Below are 16435 nucleotides of genomic sequence, written 5' to 3' on the forward strand. Positions count from 1 at the left end.
GGGGCGTCTTAGTGAGGGGAATAGTGGAACTGAGTAACTGGGGACACCAACATGGGGACAAGCCTCGCAAAGCCTGGAGGTGAAACATGATTTTAACTGTTCTGAAAAAGATTTGGACGATCCTACCAAAAGATTATATTGCTATCTTTTGGGATTCACCATCCGAATCACAAATTTCTCCACAGCACTAACTAAACTTGTGATTACATCATTAGTTGTGTATATGGTTGTCCATTTCAACTCAAGGCTACAAGTCCAAGTCACATTTCTGAAAGTACTGATGTGTATCTCAGCTGTGTTGACGCTTTGTTTGAGAGTGCTGGTTTTCTTGCCACTGTTTTTTGTCCGCCACGCTTTAAAGAAAAAATAAGCTACATTTGCAAGATGTGTACCGAGTCACGGCCAGTCACACCTTTGCTTTGTTCATGTCGAGTAGGAAAGTTCCACTAGTGCTGCCATGTATTACTCCACCAAGGAACATGGAGGAGTTATGTGACAATCGGTGTAAGTCTGTCTGTCCATCAGTGTGTGACATTACTCAAAAATGTATTTGAATGAAGTTAGCACCCAAGGTCAGAAATGACACAACGATCATTTCATTTTTTGGCAGTGATTTTGGCAGTGATGTGGCTTATAGTCTAGATCCATGGATTTGTTCGGCGCCACTGTAACTATGACAAGTTAACGCTACGTCAGCTGCGATCACACCCTGCAGAAAAATGCACCACTGTGGATTCATTGGGATTAATCTGTCAAAAATCATACAAGGAGCAGTTGATTAAATTGCCAGGGTGTTTCCAAGTGCCATCAATTCTCCCCGCTTACTAGATATTTACGTCACACGATTCAGTATCCATACATAATGTACGCATGTGTAACACACGCCTGTGTTCAGCGCAATGCCATTTTGTTTGTGGGTACATCTATATTAAATGTCCACATTCTATGTTGCCGTTGTTTCTGATCATCGATAACTAATAAACAAAAGTTGCATTTAAAAAAAAGCTGCATTTCTGACAATGCCATATGAGAGGTTGAACAGCCTTGGCGGAGTACTGCGCTCTCCAACTGCTTTTCTTGTTTATTTAATGACACAATTGCTCTCCTCTGAAAAGCAGATCATACGCCAAATTAAGATCATAAACTAGCATTTAACAGCATTTGGATACTAATGGTTTAGTCGACTGTGGGTGTTGGATGGACAAAAGTAGTTTGCCTCCAAACACAGTAATTATGCTGATATTGATGGTGAGGACTGAAGGTCCAAACTATCGGGGGTGAAGCAGTTGAGACAAAGACAGCATGACTCACAGAGGCCTAAAAACTAAAATGAATCAGAATTATTCTTCAAGCCTTTCTGTATTCTCTGTATCAGAATTGAGCTGTAGACGTTACTGAAACGCAACCCACCGCTATTTTCTGAAGGTAACTAAGCGTGCTACATTAAATGAAGACATCATCTAATACCACTACGACTTGTAACTAAATGGATGCTGCATTTATTGTGCATTTTTTCTCTTGCATGGAATCTGACAGAGTTCAGTGACAATTCTGACACCTGATGAAGTATTGTGAGGCTACAACCTTTACTATCTGTGTGTCTGGTTACCGTAGTTACAGATAACACCTTTTTCTGAGCGTATTAAACACATTAGCATTCCTGGAGCTACCTGTTCTCACCACTACAGAGCAGCACTTCATTCAGAAGATGATTCACTTACTTGTTCACTAAAATCCTGTTGTGTGGGTCAGCGTGGAGAACACTGATACAGTGATATTTAGCGAACATCTAGAGGAAGCTTTACATGTAGAGCCACCATTTATCCAAGCATTTATATGAAAGAAATCTGAGTGAAAGAAACATCTAAGTCAAATCCACATCACCTGATAATATTACATGAGCAGCGTTAAATTATCCTGAGCTCACCGTTTTATAAATATAGACCTGTATGTTTTCTCACTGTAATGTGTAGACGAGCTTAATTCATGAATCTGTTTATTATAAGAACCATTAACATCAGATAACATTACCGACAGCTATTTGGGACAGCAGAGGAAACTGTTCCTGATTAGGAGGCTAGATTGTGATTCTACAGATGCAGCAGCTCACTGAATAAGACTTTGCATCAAACCAGTCATTAGTTTATTTATATCTGTCCATCTTGAACACTACTATTAACATTTTGTCACAGTTCAGTTCTCAGCTTCAAATACAAGTTTGGGGTCGTCCAGACAATTTCAGGTTCTCCATGAAAACTCACACTTTTATTCATGTGCCAAGACAATTGCATAAGGGTTTTCTAATCATCAATTAGCCTTTCAACACGTTTAGCTAACACGATGTAGCATCAGAACACAGGAGTGATGGCTGCTGGAAATGTTCCTCTGTACCCCTGCCTGCTGATGGGGAGACAGAGGCTTATTGTAATCCAAAGTTCTCCCAGGGCTGTCTTTTCCGTTAAGTCCAGGATTGTTCATTTTGGCCTCACAGTTGTGGATTTGTTCCTGACTAACTGCAGGGATATTTTTTCAGACGGAAATTTCAGAGGACGGAGCCTCTCTCAACATAAATCTAGTTAATGCAGAATAATATTTCTGACCAGAAAATGAACTCAAGTGAAAAAGGTTAATGCCGCCTTCCCTCTGTTATTTGTTCTTCAAAGCTTCATATCCCAAGACAGTCGGTCAACCACATCAATATTTTTCACAAGGCACTCCATTTAGTGTGTGTGCTTTTAGTAATTATATTTGTCTTTTATTATTATTATTATTATTATTATTATTATTATTTGGCTCTGGGCCACTGCTGCATAAATGTTGAATTTTCCACAGTTTAATTTCTGTAAAAACATTTTTTTATTTGTTTGTTTCTCTCACGGGGTCGCATCATGATTTAAGCACCAACAGAGACCGTACCTTATTTAATTCTGGACACATTTTTCTTTTCACTTTTCACACCTAATTTGTCACTGTTCTACATCCAAAACACTCACAAATTTGTGAGCGGTGTTGAAATGCAGCAGGCAAAATTAATACCATTATGTAGTACTCATGGATAATTTGTAATTTTGTAAGAAGTCATTCTCTTTCAGAATAAACACTCAGCTAAAAAGCATCTCATCAGTAGTAGAGATGGTACATTTGTTTACTGTGACCTCGCTCTGGATTAATGCCACAATAAAGTGTGACTGAATATAACATAAAATCCTGAAGGAAGCATTGAAACGCTGTTCTGGTCTGTCGGAAAGCTGCACCACAACAACATCTTTGTTGGAATCCTAAATGAATTTCTCAAAAGTACTGCTTGTTTGAAGGAAGAAAGGGGTCTTTATCCTGTTCTCTTTCAAAAGACAAAAATTCCTAACACACACACAGGGTCTTACACCCATCACATGTCTTGAAAGGGACCTCAGACACAACCAACAAACAAGCAATTTAGAGAGAGGCGGGAAACTCCATGTGACTGGTGACACACAGGCACGGCTACAGTTACTTACTGCAGTAACAGTTCCACCTCAATCTCCACACGTTCCCTCTGCTGAGCTGTGCCCATTCAAGGAGCCCTTTAATGGACTTCTGCCGGCTGCCTGTCAGCGAGGGTAACTGAGTCAGCGACTGCTCAACTCGAGCCAGCAACACTAGCTTGACTTAAGCGGTGATTCACACATGCCTAAAAAAACAGCCAGCGTCACCTTGCCAGTGGATTCACTCATTCACAACTAAGCACATTATTCAGAACATGACTCACTAATTGGTGGATTCGTCTGTGGGCGTCGCTACTTTTTCTCCTGCATACGCTCATCCATTTAAATCTGTCATCTTAGGATTAAACACATTACACCAGCCAAAACCTAATTACACATGTTCCGATAGAATAAAAAATGAAAAAGGTGGCAAAAAAAAAAAAACACATCACAGCCTGATTTTGTATGTGCATAGACATTTTACAGACTGCTTTTATGATGAAAAGTTACATAAACATGAACATGTAGAACAGTGACTCCAGGGTTATTGTTTTCTCCTTTTACATAAATAACTGCTCAATTATCATCAGTTAACCCTTGGATCCCCAAAATCCATTGGTGAGGTTTAAAGGCATATTATCTTTAAAAAAAATCACAGTAATTACATTATTTACAATCAGAAACTGAAAAAAGAAAGAATTGTTGGATGTTTCACTTTCCAACAGTCCTTATTATGTAAGAGGTTTGGTCTCTCGAACTAATTGGACTTTTAAATCATATTATGCCATCAAAGTCGTTCTCATGCCTTTGGCAAAAATAAACATTTGCACCTGATCCTTCCTTGAGTGACTCAACTGCATCCACCAGTCATGGGACTATTATCCAGTTAGTAATTGGCAGAACAGCTGTGTTTACACAAAGCAAATAGGTACAAGTATAGCTAAAAATTAGAGAGACCAGGAGGAAAATAATTGCGGCTCAACAACAGTATACAGAGGAGCAAGTTGTTGACAGATACATTCAGCATGTTGATATATCTGTCTAGAACTGATGTGCTAGTAGTGTGAAAACCGAGCCCTCAGTGAGTAAAAATGTGACTGGAGCATGAAAAGTCTAAAGAGTGATGGAAGTTCAGTATACTGGTCATCGGGATAGAAATATGGTTTCATGAGGATCTTCTTTCTACTCTTACTGTACATCGGGTTAATAAAGCCGTTTCTAAACCTTGCATGACCAGGAGGCTTTACTCAAAATCATAACATAGACTAAGAAGTAGCATCAAAAATAGCGCTGTGCTCTTTGAGCAGCACTACTGGTTAATGAAGTGCCTGACCTTTTCCAACTGAAGACATGTAGTTGAGCAGCTTAAACACCAAACTGTAACAGCCAACAGTACTTCCAGCTGCGTTTGATAATTATACAAAACACTTTTCTTTCCTGCTAGTGAAAAGATGAAAACAATGGGGGATGCCTTCAATGGAAAGGGTGGAGAAAAGGAAACACACATTCAGAAACACTTTTTTCCTCTGCTCTCCTGTGAGATTCACATGTGAGCGTTTTTGTTTCACAATGTTGGTACAATATTAAGCTAAACTCGCGACGGTTATTGTACTACGATGCCCTTTTTCCACACCCCACCTCAGTTATTTTGGACATGTCAAGGCCTTATTATGTATATCTTTATAATACTCTCTGAAACAAAGACAAAAAAAGGGGTATCTGCAACAAACCATGCAGCTGCTGACAAATTCAAAATTCAAGATAAAACTTTGATGTAAATCTGAAGGGGATCTATCTGTCAAATGTTTTATCCCAGATTTAGCCATCACTGACCAGAACCAGACAAGTCCATGCTGTTTGTCTTCAACATACTAAAATTGGATTTAAGCATCACAGTTGAGGGGTTCCAGAGAAAACCACCGCTACTTCATGCTCCTCATCATCCACTAGTGTTTAAAAGACTGGGATCACCCAGAAAATTTAATGTTTTCTATGAAAATTCACACTTTTATTCATGTGCCAACATAATTGCACAAAGATTTTCTAATCATCAGTTAGCCTTTCAACATCATTAACTAACACAATGTAGCATTAGAACACAGGAGTGATGGTTGCTGGAAATGTTCCTCTGTACTCCTATGTGGATATTAAATTAAAAATCAGCCGTTTCCAGCTAGAATAGTCATTCACCACATTAACAATGTCTAGACTGTATTTCTGATTGGTTTAATGTTATCATCATTGAAAAAAAACTGATTTTCTTTCAAAAAATATGGACATTTCTAAGTGACCTCAAACTTTTGAATGGTAGTGTACATCTCACAGGTGAGAGTTCACTGAATATAGTCTTGGCAACAACATACTAATTCGTCCGTGCAGTCACCATCTCCGTCAACTGAATATTGAAGTTGTGTTGAGAAGAATATTTGCAACAGAAATGCCTTTGTAACATAACAAAATGTAGAGCCTGTAAAAGTAATTATCCAACCTCACGAGGTAAAACGGAATAACAACAACACAACAGTGTCCAGGGCCAATCAAAGAAGAGCTAAAGGAACCGATTAGAGTATTCATTTGAACATGGACAGCTACCTCGAAACCTTCATGCAGAAGCATGCCGTCACACGCTGCAAGGAAATAAATGTAACAGCTCCAAGTATACAGTATCTAAGAGCAAACATGCTGTCAAGAGCCAATAAACAAAACAAACACAGCCACCTACCTCAAACACTTTTAACCAAACAAGTAAAATTAGAAATAACCTTTCCTGTTTATACTGTATTTAAAATGAATAAGAACCAAGTAAACAATCAAGCAACACATTCATTTTAGCAGCTTGAAGAAAGTGTACTTTAGGAGGTTCAAGGCTAAACGTTAAAATCATTTTCTTAATGAGCATTTTAAGGTCCCATCCTTCACATGCCTCATGAAAGGGATAGACTTCCCTTCTAACAAATGTATTCATCTACATAGACTCATAATACATCCATGTTAAGGCTGGGCGATATGGTCAAAAAAAAAATCTCGATGTTTTTAGTCATCTTGGACGATTACAATTTTAATCGATTTTTGTTGTTTCTTTGCGGTCTGTTTGCTATGGCTACTGCTAGCCATGCCGCACTCCCATAGCTGCGAGCACGCTTCCCATTCTTTAGGATGCCTCTGCCGGAGGTGCTGAAAGAGGTTACTTGTGCTGCTACTCTTCGTTTTCACAGTACTTTTGCAAACCTTGCACATGACTGTAGTTAGCTCTGTGTCAGTCTTGTCAAAGCCGAACCACTTCCATATAATCGATGCAACATGAGGCCCTTTTCTCGCGACCAACTCTTCATCTGCTGTTCTGTCCGCCATGACGGGGGTGTGAGCGTTTTGGCGGAAGGAGATGAGAAGCGGAAGTAAATGCCAGTGTACAAGTCGTGAAAGGCAGAAGAAGAATCTGTATTGTTATATATTTAAGCTCGCCTCGATTTTACGATTTGGCAAATTTTCAAATCGTCAGATTTAAAAAGGCGAATTAATCGAATTAATTCGATTTATCACACGATTTCTTTACACTTCAAGTCAATTTTTTGTTTTGGGCATGGTTAAGGAACCATAATCTCCACTGATAGCTGTGTTAGTCACAGTCACAGGAAGCATTTAGTTGCAGTTATTGCTGACCCTCTGACCCTAAACGTTTCCAGTAACAGTTGATCGGTCCTGGACACAAGCTTGGAGGAAGTTTAGCCCATTCTTCTGCACAGAACACATTTGTGTTGTTTTATTCACACAACCTGTATGCTTAAGGTCCTTCCACAATATTTCTTTGGATTAAAGTCAGGACGTTGACTTGGCTATTTAAAAACATTACTTTTATGCTTCTTTGAACATTCTTTGGTAGAACAAATTGTGCGTTCATGGTTGTTGTGTTGCCACACGACCCACTCTGAGATTCGGTTCATAGAATTTTCTGCTATATTTCAGAATTTACTGTTCCATTTAGGAATCCTGGCCCAGATCCAGTGAAACAGGCCCAAAAATGTCGTCCTGACGGTGAACTCATGGCATTGGCCAATGTGAGATGTGAGAGAAGTTACTCCTTCATGACCTCACAGACTATTAGACTTCTTAGATTGATCTTTGTTGGTTGATCACTGGTCAGGTAGAGTTCAGATTCTTTAGAGATGGTTTGTGACCTTTTTCAGCCTGAGGAGCATCAACAACTTTTTTTTCCTGAGGCCACAGAAATATTGGCTGCATTTTGAAGAAAAGAATCCAAAAAAAATCACGGCAAACACTCACACCTGATTGAACTGCCAATGGTTGAAAACACAGAATTCTTAATTTCACTTTCAAGTTAAACACTCATTCAAAGGTTTCAGACACTTTTGTCTCTCACACATATGAAATGTTGGATCATTTTTCTCAAGCAAGAAATGATTAAGTGTAATCTATTAGCCTCATTTGTTTAAGTGAGTTCTCTACAGCAACTTTAAGGACTTGTGTGGTGAAAAAAAACTTAAGTCTTTTAGATCATATTTTTGTGGAAACCAAAACAATTCTAAAGGGCTTACAGAATGTATGGCACCACACTATGAATATATTTATCCAGTAAATGTGTGCTGTCAGTCAGTCTGGTGAGGGCAGTTTGTCCTTCCACTCTCCTTTCAGCTCCAGTTTGCTGCCAACAGACAGGCAGCTGCTTCACATCTTGCTTTTAATGTGGAATTTCAGCAACATCAACATACTAACATGTTCGAAATCACAATGGAGGCAAAATGTCTACTGTAGTACTTTAATCATGTGCAGTACTTTATCACTGACACAGTGAGGTCGATGTAAATGTGTTTATATGCTGGTCCTCACTTACGTTATTGGGCTTCATACTTCATAGGTTTTATTTGAATAGTGTTTGGAGAAAATAATACAGAAGAAATTAGAAGAAAAAAGTGAAATGGCCGTCGAGATGATGTGTGATTCAGTCATTCAATTTTCCGCTTTGTTGAGCGCGCCTCATGGCAACAGTGTTACAGTAACTACTTATGACAATTTGGCAAGTATTTATATTCTGTGCCTTTTGACATTTATTCAAACATTAAAGGTCACAGCTGTCGAGATTTCTTATACTTTCTGTTAAGCACGACAAATTTAAATAAAGGATATAATTAACCCTCTGCTTTCTTAACAAGCCTCTTGGCCGTATGCTGTCTTCACTTTGTTGAGAGAGCGTGGCTTTGATGAATGCTTCATCTCCGCTCCGTTTGTCGTTGTGCTTGTTACATTAAACCCGGGAATATTACGTCAGTCTGTCACCTCCAGATTTTCTTCATCATGTACGTTCTGTAATTCCATTGAAGGAAAGCATCACTCGGTAATCACCAAATTCCATCTCCTGGAAGCATGTTCATACATTGATGAGTACAATGTGAATGCCTGGAAATTGTACTGTTGTATACACAATGTTTAAACTGGATTTTGTTTACAGTTTTAGCATCTTAGCTTTGCATCTGCATTCATATGCAAACTTACAGACAGCTGTGCAGCAAGGAGCCGCAATGTTACCTCAGCCCTCAAGTACTTCTTATTCACACACGTCTGCATGTGCATATGTTCAACTGTGTAGGGGTGTGTTGATGTCAGAGTGCGAGTGCGTGTTTGTGGAGAGACACCATAAGGAAAGCGTACATACCAGCAGGACAGTCTCCTTCTGACATAATAAGTACTTCAGACTGCTGCTTGCAGGCATCCCTGCGCAGGAAACACTCGTTCTGGTAGTTCTTATTGTTGGAGCCACACACTGGAGCATAGTCATTATTGCACTGCAGGAAGGAGAGGAGAAGAAACGGGTAAGAAGAGGAGCACACGAAGGTGAGGAGGTCAAATTAAGTTTAGTGTGTACCCTTAAGTAAACTTTGTCAACATTCAGAATTCTGGACAGAAGCCACTGCCTTGATCTTCTATTCTACAGTTCAGCCTCAGCATCAATAAAATGCTGAAATTCTTACCAAACAGCAGACGCCCACATTGCCCAAACCGCTCATTTCTGCTCACAGTCACATAATTAACTGAAACTGGCCAATAACACTGTGGAGATGGTCTTATAGCAGCTTTCGTTTCAGCAGCAACAACCTGGTTTCATAGCCAAGACCTCCGAAGCAAAATGCCTGGATTCATCCTGCTGAGAAGCCAGTAGAGCAGCTTGGAACAGATTTAATTAGCTGGAGGCTGGAGTTATTCATTCATTTTAAAGCTTTTCTTTTGGTAAACCAACTAACTTCATGGCAACTTCATAGAGAGTAATTAAGACTGTTCAGCTGCTGAGAACTTCCAAAAAGTCTGTACCAGAACTGAGCTAACGTCAGCATAGACGTGTAACAGTGAACTGCCTGGGGAGCATCTACTTTAGAGACTGAAATCCCTTCTTACAAAGACATTGTTATTGTCTGGTATCAATTAAGGCAATCAACTAATGTACTTTTCTATGTCCAAACATAGGGATATTAACAGTGCAGGCTGCTCGGGTCAAAGACTAGTCGTTGAAAACAGAGCAGAACTCCCTTCTGTTCCCGTCCTAACATGGTACAATGTGAAAACACCATAAAATAAGAGTTTGACAGTTTCAACCTTCAGGCAAATGTAGTGGAACCCATACAAACATGTGGTAACAAAAACTGAATCTGAAGAAATTCATCTGAATGCGTGTGAGACCAATGTGTGGTTATTTTCTTTAACAAGTAAAGGATGATAGTATTTATACTGAAATGACCAGAACTGATTTCTAGTTAGCTAAGAATGCTAATACCATGTGTTTCCAGTGCTAATTTGTGTTCGCCAAAGAGGCTAAGGTCACCTGTGGCCAGTGTGCAACCTGTTGTAGAAATCTGTTTTACTGCAAGAACCACTCAGCTAAATACTGTGAAACAACAGTTCATTACAAGACACGAAAGTCTATCAGTCCGGAAAATTTCAAGAAGTGTGAAAGTTTCTACCAGTGCAGCGGCAACAGCACCTCAGATTAGAGTCCACATCAACGCTTACAGTTCAAGTCGCAGACACTTCTCAGCATCAGCTGCTCCTTGACATTCTTCAAACCTGTGTAACTAAACTTTATTCTCAGTTACATTTTTGAAGAAACATACATTTCTCCGATTATATTTCTTTTCAATATATCACAAACGTGTTTCTTATCAGCATGTTTTCATGTCGGCAATCATTTTATCACTTTACTGCTGCTGCTTTTCAGCCATGCAATCATGCATAAGGTAGGAGTTATGATGCTGGCAACCAAGAAAATAGAGGAGAAGCTTTATACATGCTATGAATGGATTGTATTTTAACCCAAAGCATGACATTTTCCTAATCTGGACCAGGAAGCTTTGATGTCTAAACCTAACTAAGCTTCTAACATGTAGGTGAAACCCTGGTCTCCTGGGTCCTTTATCCTCCTGCTTCAAATTCCTTATGTGGAATCTTAGCTTTCAAACTGGAACCCTTTTGTACTGTGTCCCAGTCTTTGGGTCAGAAAATATACTTCGATACAGATGTAAATGAGAATACAGTTCAGTTGTGCAGAAGTCATCACTTTGCCCAAACCTAAAGCAATAACTCGTATTTTTCCAAAAATAAAAAAATCCAATACTAATTAGTCAGCGTGTTAGGGAGTTTAGTAATCCATATTATGGAAAGGACCACTCAGCTAAGTAAGAGAAACAGCAGTCCTTCAATTATTCTAAGACGTAAAGGTCAGTCAGTCCAAAAACCTTCAAGGAATCTAAAAGTTTCTTCAGCACCTCCGATTTGAGTCCACATCAATGCTTTCCAGAGTCACATCCACATATCGCCATCAGCTGTTCCTCAATGTTCTGCAGTGACATCTGGTTTTGCTCTGTGACCATGAATTGTTTTTCGACAGGACAATGAGCCAAAAAACACCTCCAGGCTATGAAAGGGCTGTTTGGCTAAAAGCAGATTCATGGAGTGCTGCATCAGATGACCTGGCCTCCAAAACCATTGACCTGAACCCAACTGAGACGGCTGCATCACAGAGTGACAGAAAAGACGCCAACAAGTGCTCAGCATATGTGGGAACTCCTTCAAGACTGTCGAAAAGGTGACAACTTTATGAACTGGTCGAGAGAATTTAGAGTATGCAAAGCTATCAAAGCAAAACAAGGCTACTTTGAAGAATCTAATATTCAGAACACATTTTGTTTTGCTTACATTTTTTTTGTACTCCATAAATCCAAATGTGGTGTTTAATAGTTTGAATGTCTTCGGTATACAGGATACTTTCCTACATGAAAACAAATTGCACATCTGGCAGTAGGTTTGGTGATGGACACATTTGCAATTCAATGCAGCAGTTCAAAAAACAGATACTGTACTAGTGACTAGAGCTCTCTGCATTCATGTTTAGGGAACACCAGAGTGCATGCTTTCAGCTTTGCATTTAATTATGAAGTGATACATAAATGCAATCAGCTGAAAGAAGGACGAGTAGGAGATCTAAGGACAATTTTTCTCATGGATAAGTGCAATGAATGAAAAAAAATGGTGCAACTCATTATTGTAATGTTTTAATCTCGATTATTTTTTTTTCAATAATATGACAGGAAAGATTGATCTAATAGGTCATATTCACACTGCAGTTTTTTTCTGAAAAATGACTGGCATCCACTGCCGCTCACTTCTTGTTGCTCCATTGGAGCAGTAGGAGGTTAAGTGACTTGCTCAAGGGCACTCAGCAAAATAGCTGCTAAGGTGCAGGAGAACATTACTCATTCATTTCCCCTCATGGTTTGTTGGTTACAGAGCAAGTCAAGATTTTTCAGATGACTGATGGCACTACAGCGCTGAGTCTTAATTTTCTTTGCTATTTTTTTTTTAAAGCTGTAGAGGAGGGATATTCATTTGATTTGATATCGATTCGCCGATGCGACACTCCAGGAATAACAAATGTGATTATTCAATTGAGAAATATTACCCACTATTCCCTGGGAAGAAGGCATGGTTTTCAGAGGGTCCGGAGAAATTGTTGCTCCGTAGTCACAGTCCGTAACCTGATTAAATTTAAAAGTGCTGAAAAATGGGGAAAGTGTGACAGAAAATGTGTTCCTGCTGGGTGTGACATCGCAAGGACAAGGGGCTCACTGGAGAGTCCCCACAGGAATGAGGCTAAGGAGCTCATGGCTCTTTGTCTCCACTTCTGTTCCCCTTTAAGTCTCTAATGGATTGACCTGAAATCTCTTCTCTCTGGGCCAAATCTTTCTGTGCCCTCACAGAATACGATTTGGCTCTCACAGAAGGACATAAGACAGGCATTAATGTAAATAAAAGTCTGTATGTTTACACTCATAAAAATTGCGAACTTCTCATTAGCATATCGTTAGAGAAGCAGAGACATTTAGCTCCTTTCTTCCACTCTTAAGAAACCGACCGCTACATTTGGCCTAATACTTACCAATATGAGAGCAACATACTCGTGCTTTGAGCTTCGAGTTAATTCAACTTCTGTCCTGTTTACACCAAACCAAGAGCGCGATATTAGACACAACCGGTTCCACTGTTTCCGTCTGGCAGATGGCGATAACACAACAAAAAAAAGAAGAGGTCAACAGCAAGATGTCATGTTGTGCTAAACTGCCAGCTTTCGCCACTTTTATATGTCGTTTTGCATATTGTAATTGCTGAAGCAATCACAGAAGCAGGAGACCTTTAAGAGCGGAAAAGCAGAGAATCACGGCAAAGTCAAGCTAGTGTTTTTTTTTTTTTTTAATTTACAAACAGGAACAGTTGTGTATTTGGCATTAATGTTGAAAAGACCCTCTCCAGTAAAACCATATTTTTTATTAGTTTAAAAAAAAAAAATCTTGTTAACATGCCCATATGGTGTTTCTGATATGCTCGAAGATTCGTCATGAGCAAAATAAGCAATCAGCTCTTTGTTTTTCTGTAGATTTGGCTGTGACTGAATTACTCCAAAACAATTTATTATTGTGCAGTGCAGAGCAGCTTTACAGTGTATGACCAGAGTCATAGGTGAGCTGGTGAGAGAAGGGGCTTCATAGATTTAGATACTGTCGTAGAAGCGACAATGTGGAGTTACATCAAAGGCATAAAGAGACAAAGGGATTTACATAAGAAAAACCTTTACATGTGTACTTTTGACACACGGAGATTAATTTCTGGATGTTTTATCTTAGACCAGAGAGGAACTTCAAGTTTTTAAATTGAATAAACCATATTTTTAGGTGTATGTTTTTTCTTTTCTATTAAATCCTTTTGTGTGGAGAGAAAACAGGTAGCCTCAAGGCCACTTCATAGTTTCTGCATCCCTGTGCACTCACCAATGCAGTCTTTGAAAGCAGGCAGTGGATGCCAGTGCAGTACTACAATAGGTATGGTTTTTGACATTTTTTATGTTTATTGCCATAACATAAAGAGCAGAGTCAGGGAGGAGATGGATCAGAGGCCAGCAGCAGGGACAAGGATGTAGGGTCTTTACAGGTAAGGAGAGATTATAACTTCCTGAAAATAAGATATCTATTGCAGGGAGAAACCAGGCAGTACTGATCATTTCATGTTCAGTGTTTGGCACCTTTGGCTACTCGTCCAGTAGATGTTCAAGGGACATTGTTGTCAACTCAACTAGAGTTTGGCCACTAAAACTTTAGATTTTATAGTTTAAAGTTTTATACTTTATAGTTTAAAGAACTAGCCTAGTTGGTCCCCTGGTATTGTACTGTGGCTGTTAGGGATTATGTGGTTCTTTAGCCACTAAGGACGGTGCAATTAAATGTAAGAGAATGATAAATCGCTCTGAAAAATTTGTCCCCCTCACTTCTGAGATGGTGGTTACGCCCATGGTTGGTCAAGTTCGTCAACACGAGAAACAAGAGAAATTCTGTCAATCAATGATAGAAACGTCACACGTGTAGCTACTATACAAGGTGCTCGGATATTTTTTTACAATGCTGGTTTTGCCACTCAACACTGAGATGCCGGACTTCTGTTCAGCCTATGGATGCTCTAATGAGCGCTGTAAGGAAACAAGAGCTCGTGGGGTTACTTTTCACATGTAAGATGTATGTAAGGAATAATATATTGTTAGCAGGTTGTCATAGCTAGAGTGAAATAAACACCAAGAAGACGGATAGAACCCCATCAGCTCTGTGTCTGGCTTCTACTACCCATGATCTAACCAGCTCTCACATCATCTTGTGTATTACACAGCTGCTTACTGGTGAAATAACTAATCTGAGACAATTTTTTGTTTAAAATTCGATGTTATGAATCTAGCGTTCCTAGCAACTTACTGCAGTAATTGGTACAAGATGGCGCTTCAGTTAGTAAAGCAACAATACAGGTGACACAGTTGATGAGCTGATGACTGATGATGTTATTCTACAGGATGAGTTGAGAGCAGTTGAATTTTGCTAATCTAATCTAATTTGTGAAGAGATGAGGACTTTAATCCAAGGAAATGGCTCTTAGAAAATTTGTACCCTATCCTGAACATATTTTACTGATTTAGAGTAGTTAAAATAACCAGATATAATTGAGGACTGTAATAATGGGAAATGGAATTTAAAAATAAACCAGAATAGACACCTTTATTCAACACTTATGAGACAGGAACTCATGGGAGAAAGAGGGGATGTCACATGCAGCAAAGTACTGGGGTTTCAACTGTGGTCGGCTGCGTACATGGCATTAAACTCCGCTATGCCATAGCCACCCCACACTAGCTTTGTGTCCTATCAAGGCCACCCCGGTAAAAAAGTCCTGGATACGCCACTGCTCACACTCACAAATTGTGAGCGGCACGTGGAGTTCTGAAAAGGAGTTTACCTGAATTCCTTGGGGAACTGTGTAGATGATGAAATTTATACCATGCGGAAACTTGCACTGTTGTGGAAAGCATGAATTGGCCTTAAGTAAGCAGTCAAGCTACGGCGTTGCAGTGAGTACTTACTGTAGTATTTAATGTTCTGATTCAGTTAAGTAAATGTAACAGTCTTCCATATTCAAACTTTAGCTTAGTTTAGCTCAGTTTACAGGCTGCACAGTAGCTTGGTGGTTAGCACTTCCATCTTGCAGCAAAAGATCCCGGATCCAGGCCTTCATGGGAGCTTTCAGCATGGAGTTTGCATGTTTTCCCTGTACATGGATGGGATTTCTCCAGGTTCTCCAGCTTCCTCCCACATTCCAAATCATGCTCAGGTTAATTGGTAACTAAAGTGTCCATAGGTGTGAATGTGAGTGTGGCTGTTTGTCTCTATATGTAGTCCTGTGATAGACTGGAGACCTGTCCTGGTTGTCCCGTACCTTCACCATAAGTAAACTGGGATAAACTCCAGTCTTCCACGACCCTATGAGGATTAAGCGGTATATGGATAATGGATGGATGGATAGCTTAGCTTAGCACAAAGCAAGACAACAGGGAAAAAAAGCCCTTGGGGCCTCAGTTGCTCCATCCAGGCAAATAATCAACCAGTCAACACTGTCTCAGAGTAGACACAGCCTTAGATGATGTCCACACTAAGCTAGTAATTTTGCGCTGTCTGAAATTGGCCACCAGAGTGAATAAATTAGAAGATTCCTGTCCCAAATCAACCAAAAAAATGGAAACTTTCTGAAACAGCATGAAGCAGTAACAAGACAGACTTTTACCTTTTTCTTTGATAGCTGTGTGTTAAAAATCTTTCAACCAAATAAAGCACATTTTAATGACATTCGTTAGGATGTTGACTTTTAAGCTGCAGTTAAAACACAGCTGAGAGTCAAGAGAGAAACCAGACTCTCCCACTGCTCACCAGATGTTGGCTAAGAGTTTAGTTGCTTGGGGACAAAGAAGAAAAGATTTGGCAATGCTAAATGTTTAAAAAAAAAACAGAAAACATGAGTTTGAGCACAAAAATTGCATTTCAAACTTAGCTGGCTTAGAGCAGACAGCTTTTGATACGCAGACACACAAGACCCGATAGCCACAA

At 39.5% G+C, this 16435-nt stretch overlaps 1 protein-coding gene across 1 annotated transcript in view; it reads right to left on the minus strand.

The window, feature by feature from the left end:
- The window catches only part of tmeff2a (transmembrane protein with EGF-like and two follistatin-like domains 2a), a 144324-nt gene that overhangs the window by 81700 nt on the left and 46189 nt on the right, over positions 1-16435 (minus strand). The window contains exon 3 of the mRNA XM_051959146.1: positions 9133-9262. Coding sequence (XP_051815106.1) covers positions 9133-9262 — 130 coding nt within the window. The remainder of the gene's footprint in view (positions 1-9132; positions 9263-16435) is intronic.

Source organism: Acanthochromis polyacanthus, chromosome 14 (assembly GCF_021347895.1).
Source record: "Acanthochromis polyacanthus isolate Apoly-LR-REF ecotype Palm Island chromosome 14, KAUST_Apoly_ChrSc, whole genome shotgun sequence".
NCBI lineage: Eukaryota > Metazoa > Chordata > Actinopteri > Pomacentridae > Acanthochromis > Acanthochromis polyacanthus.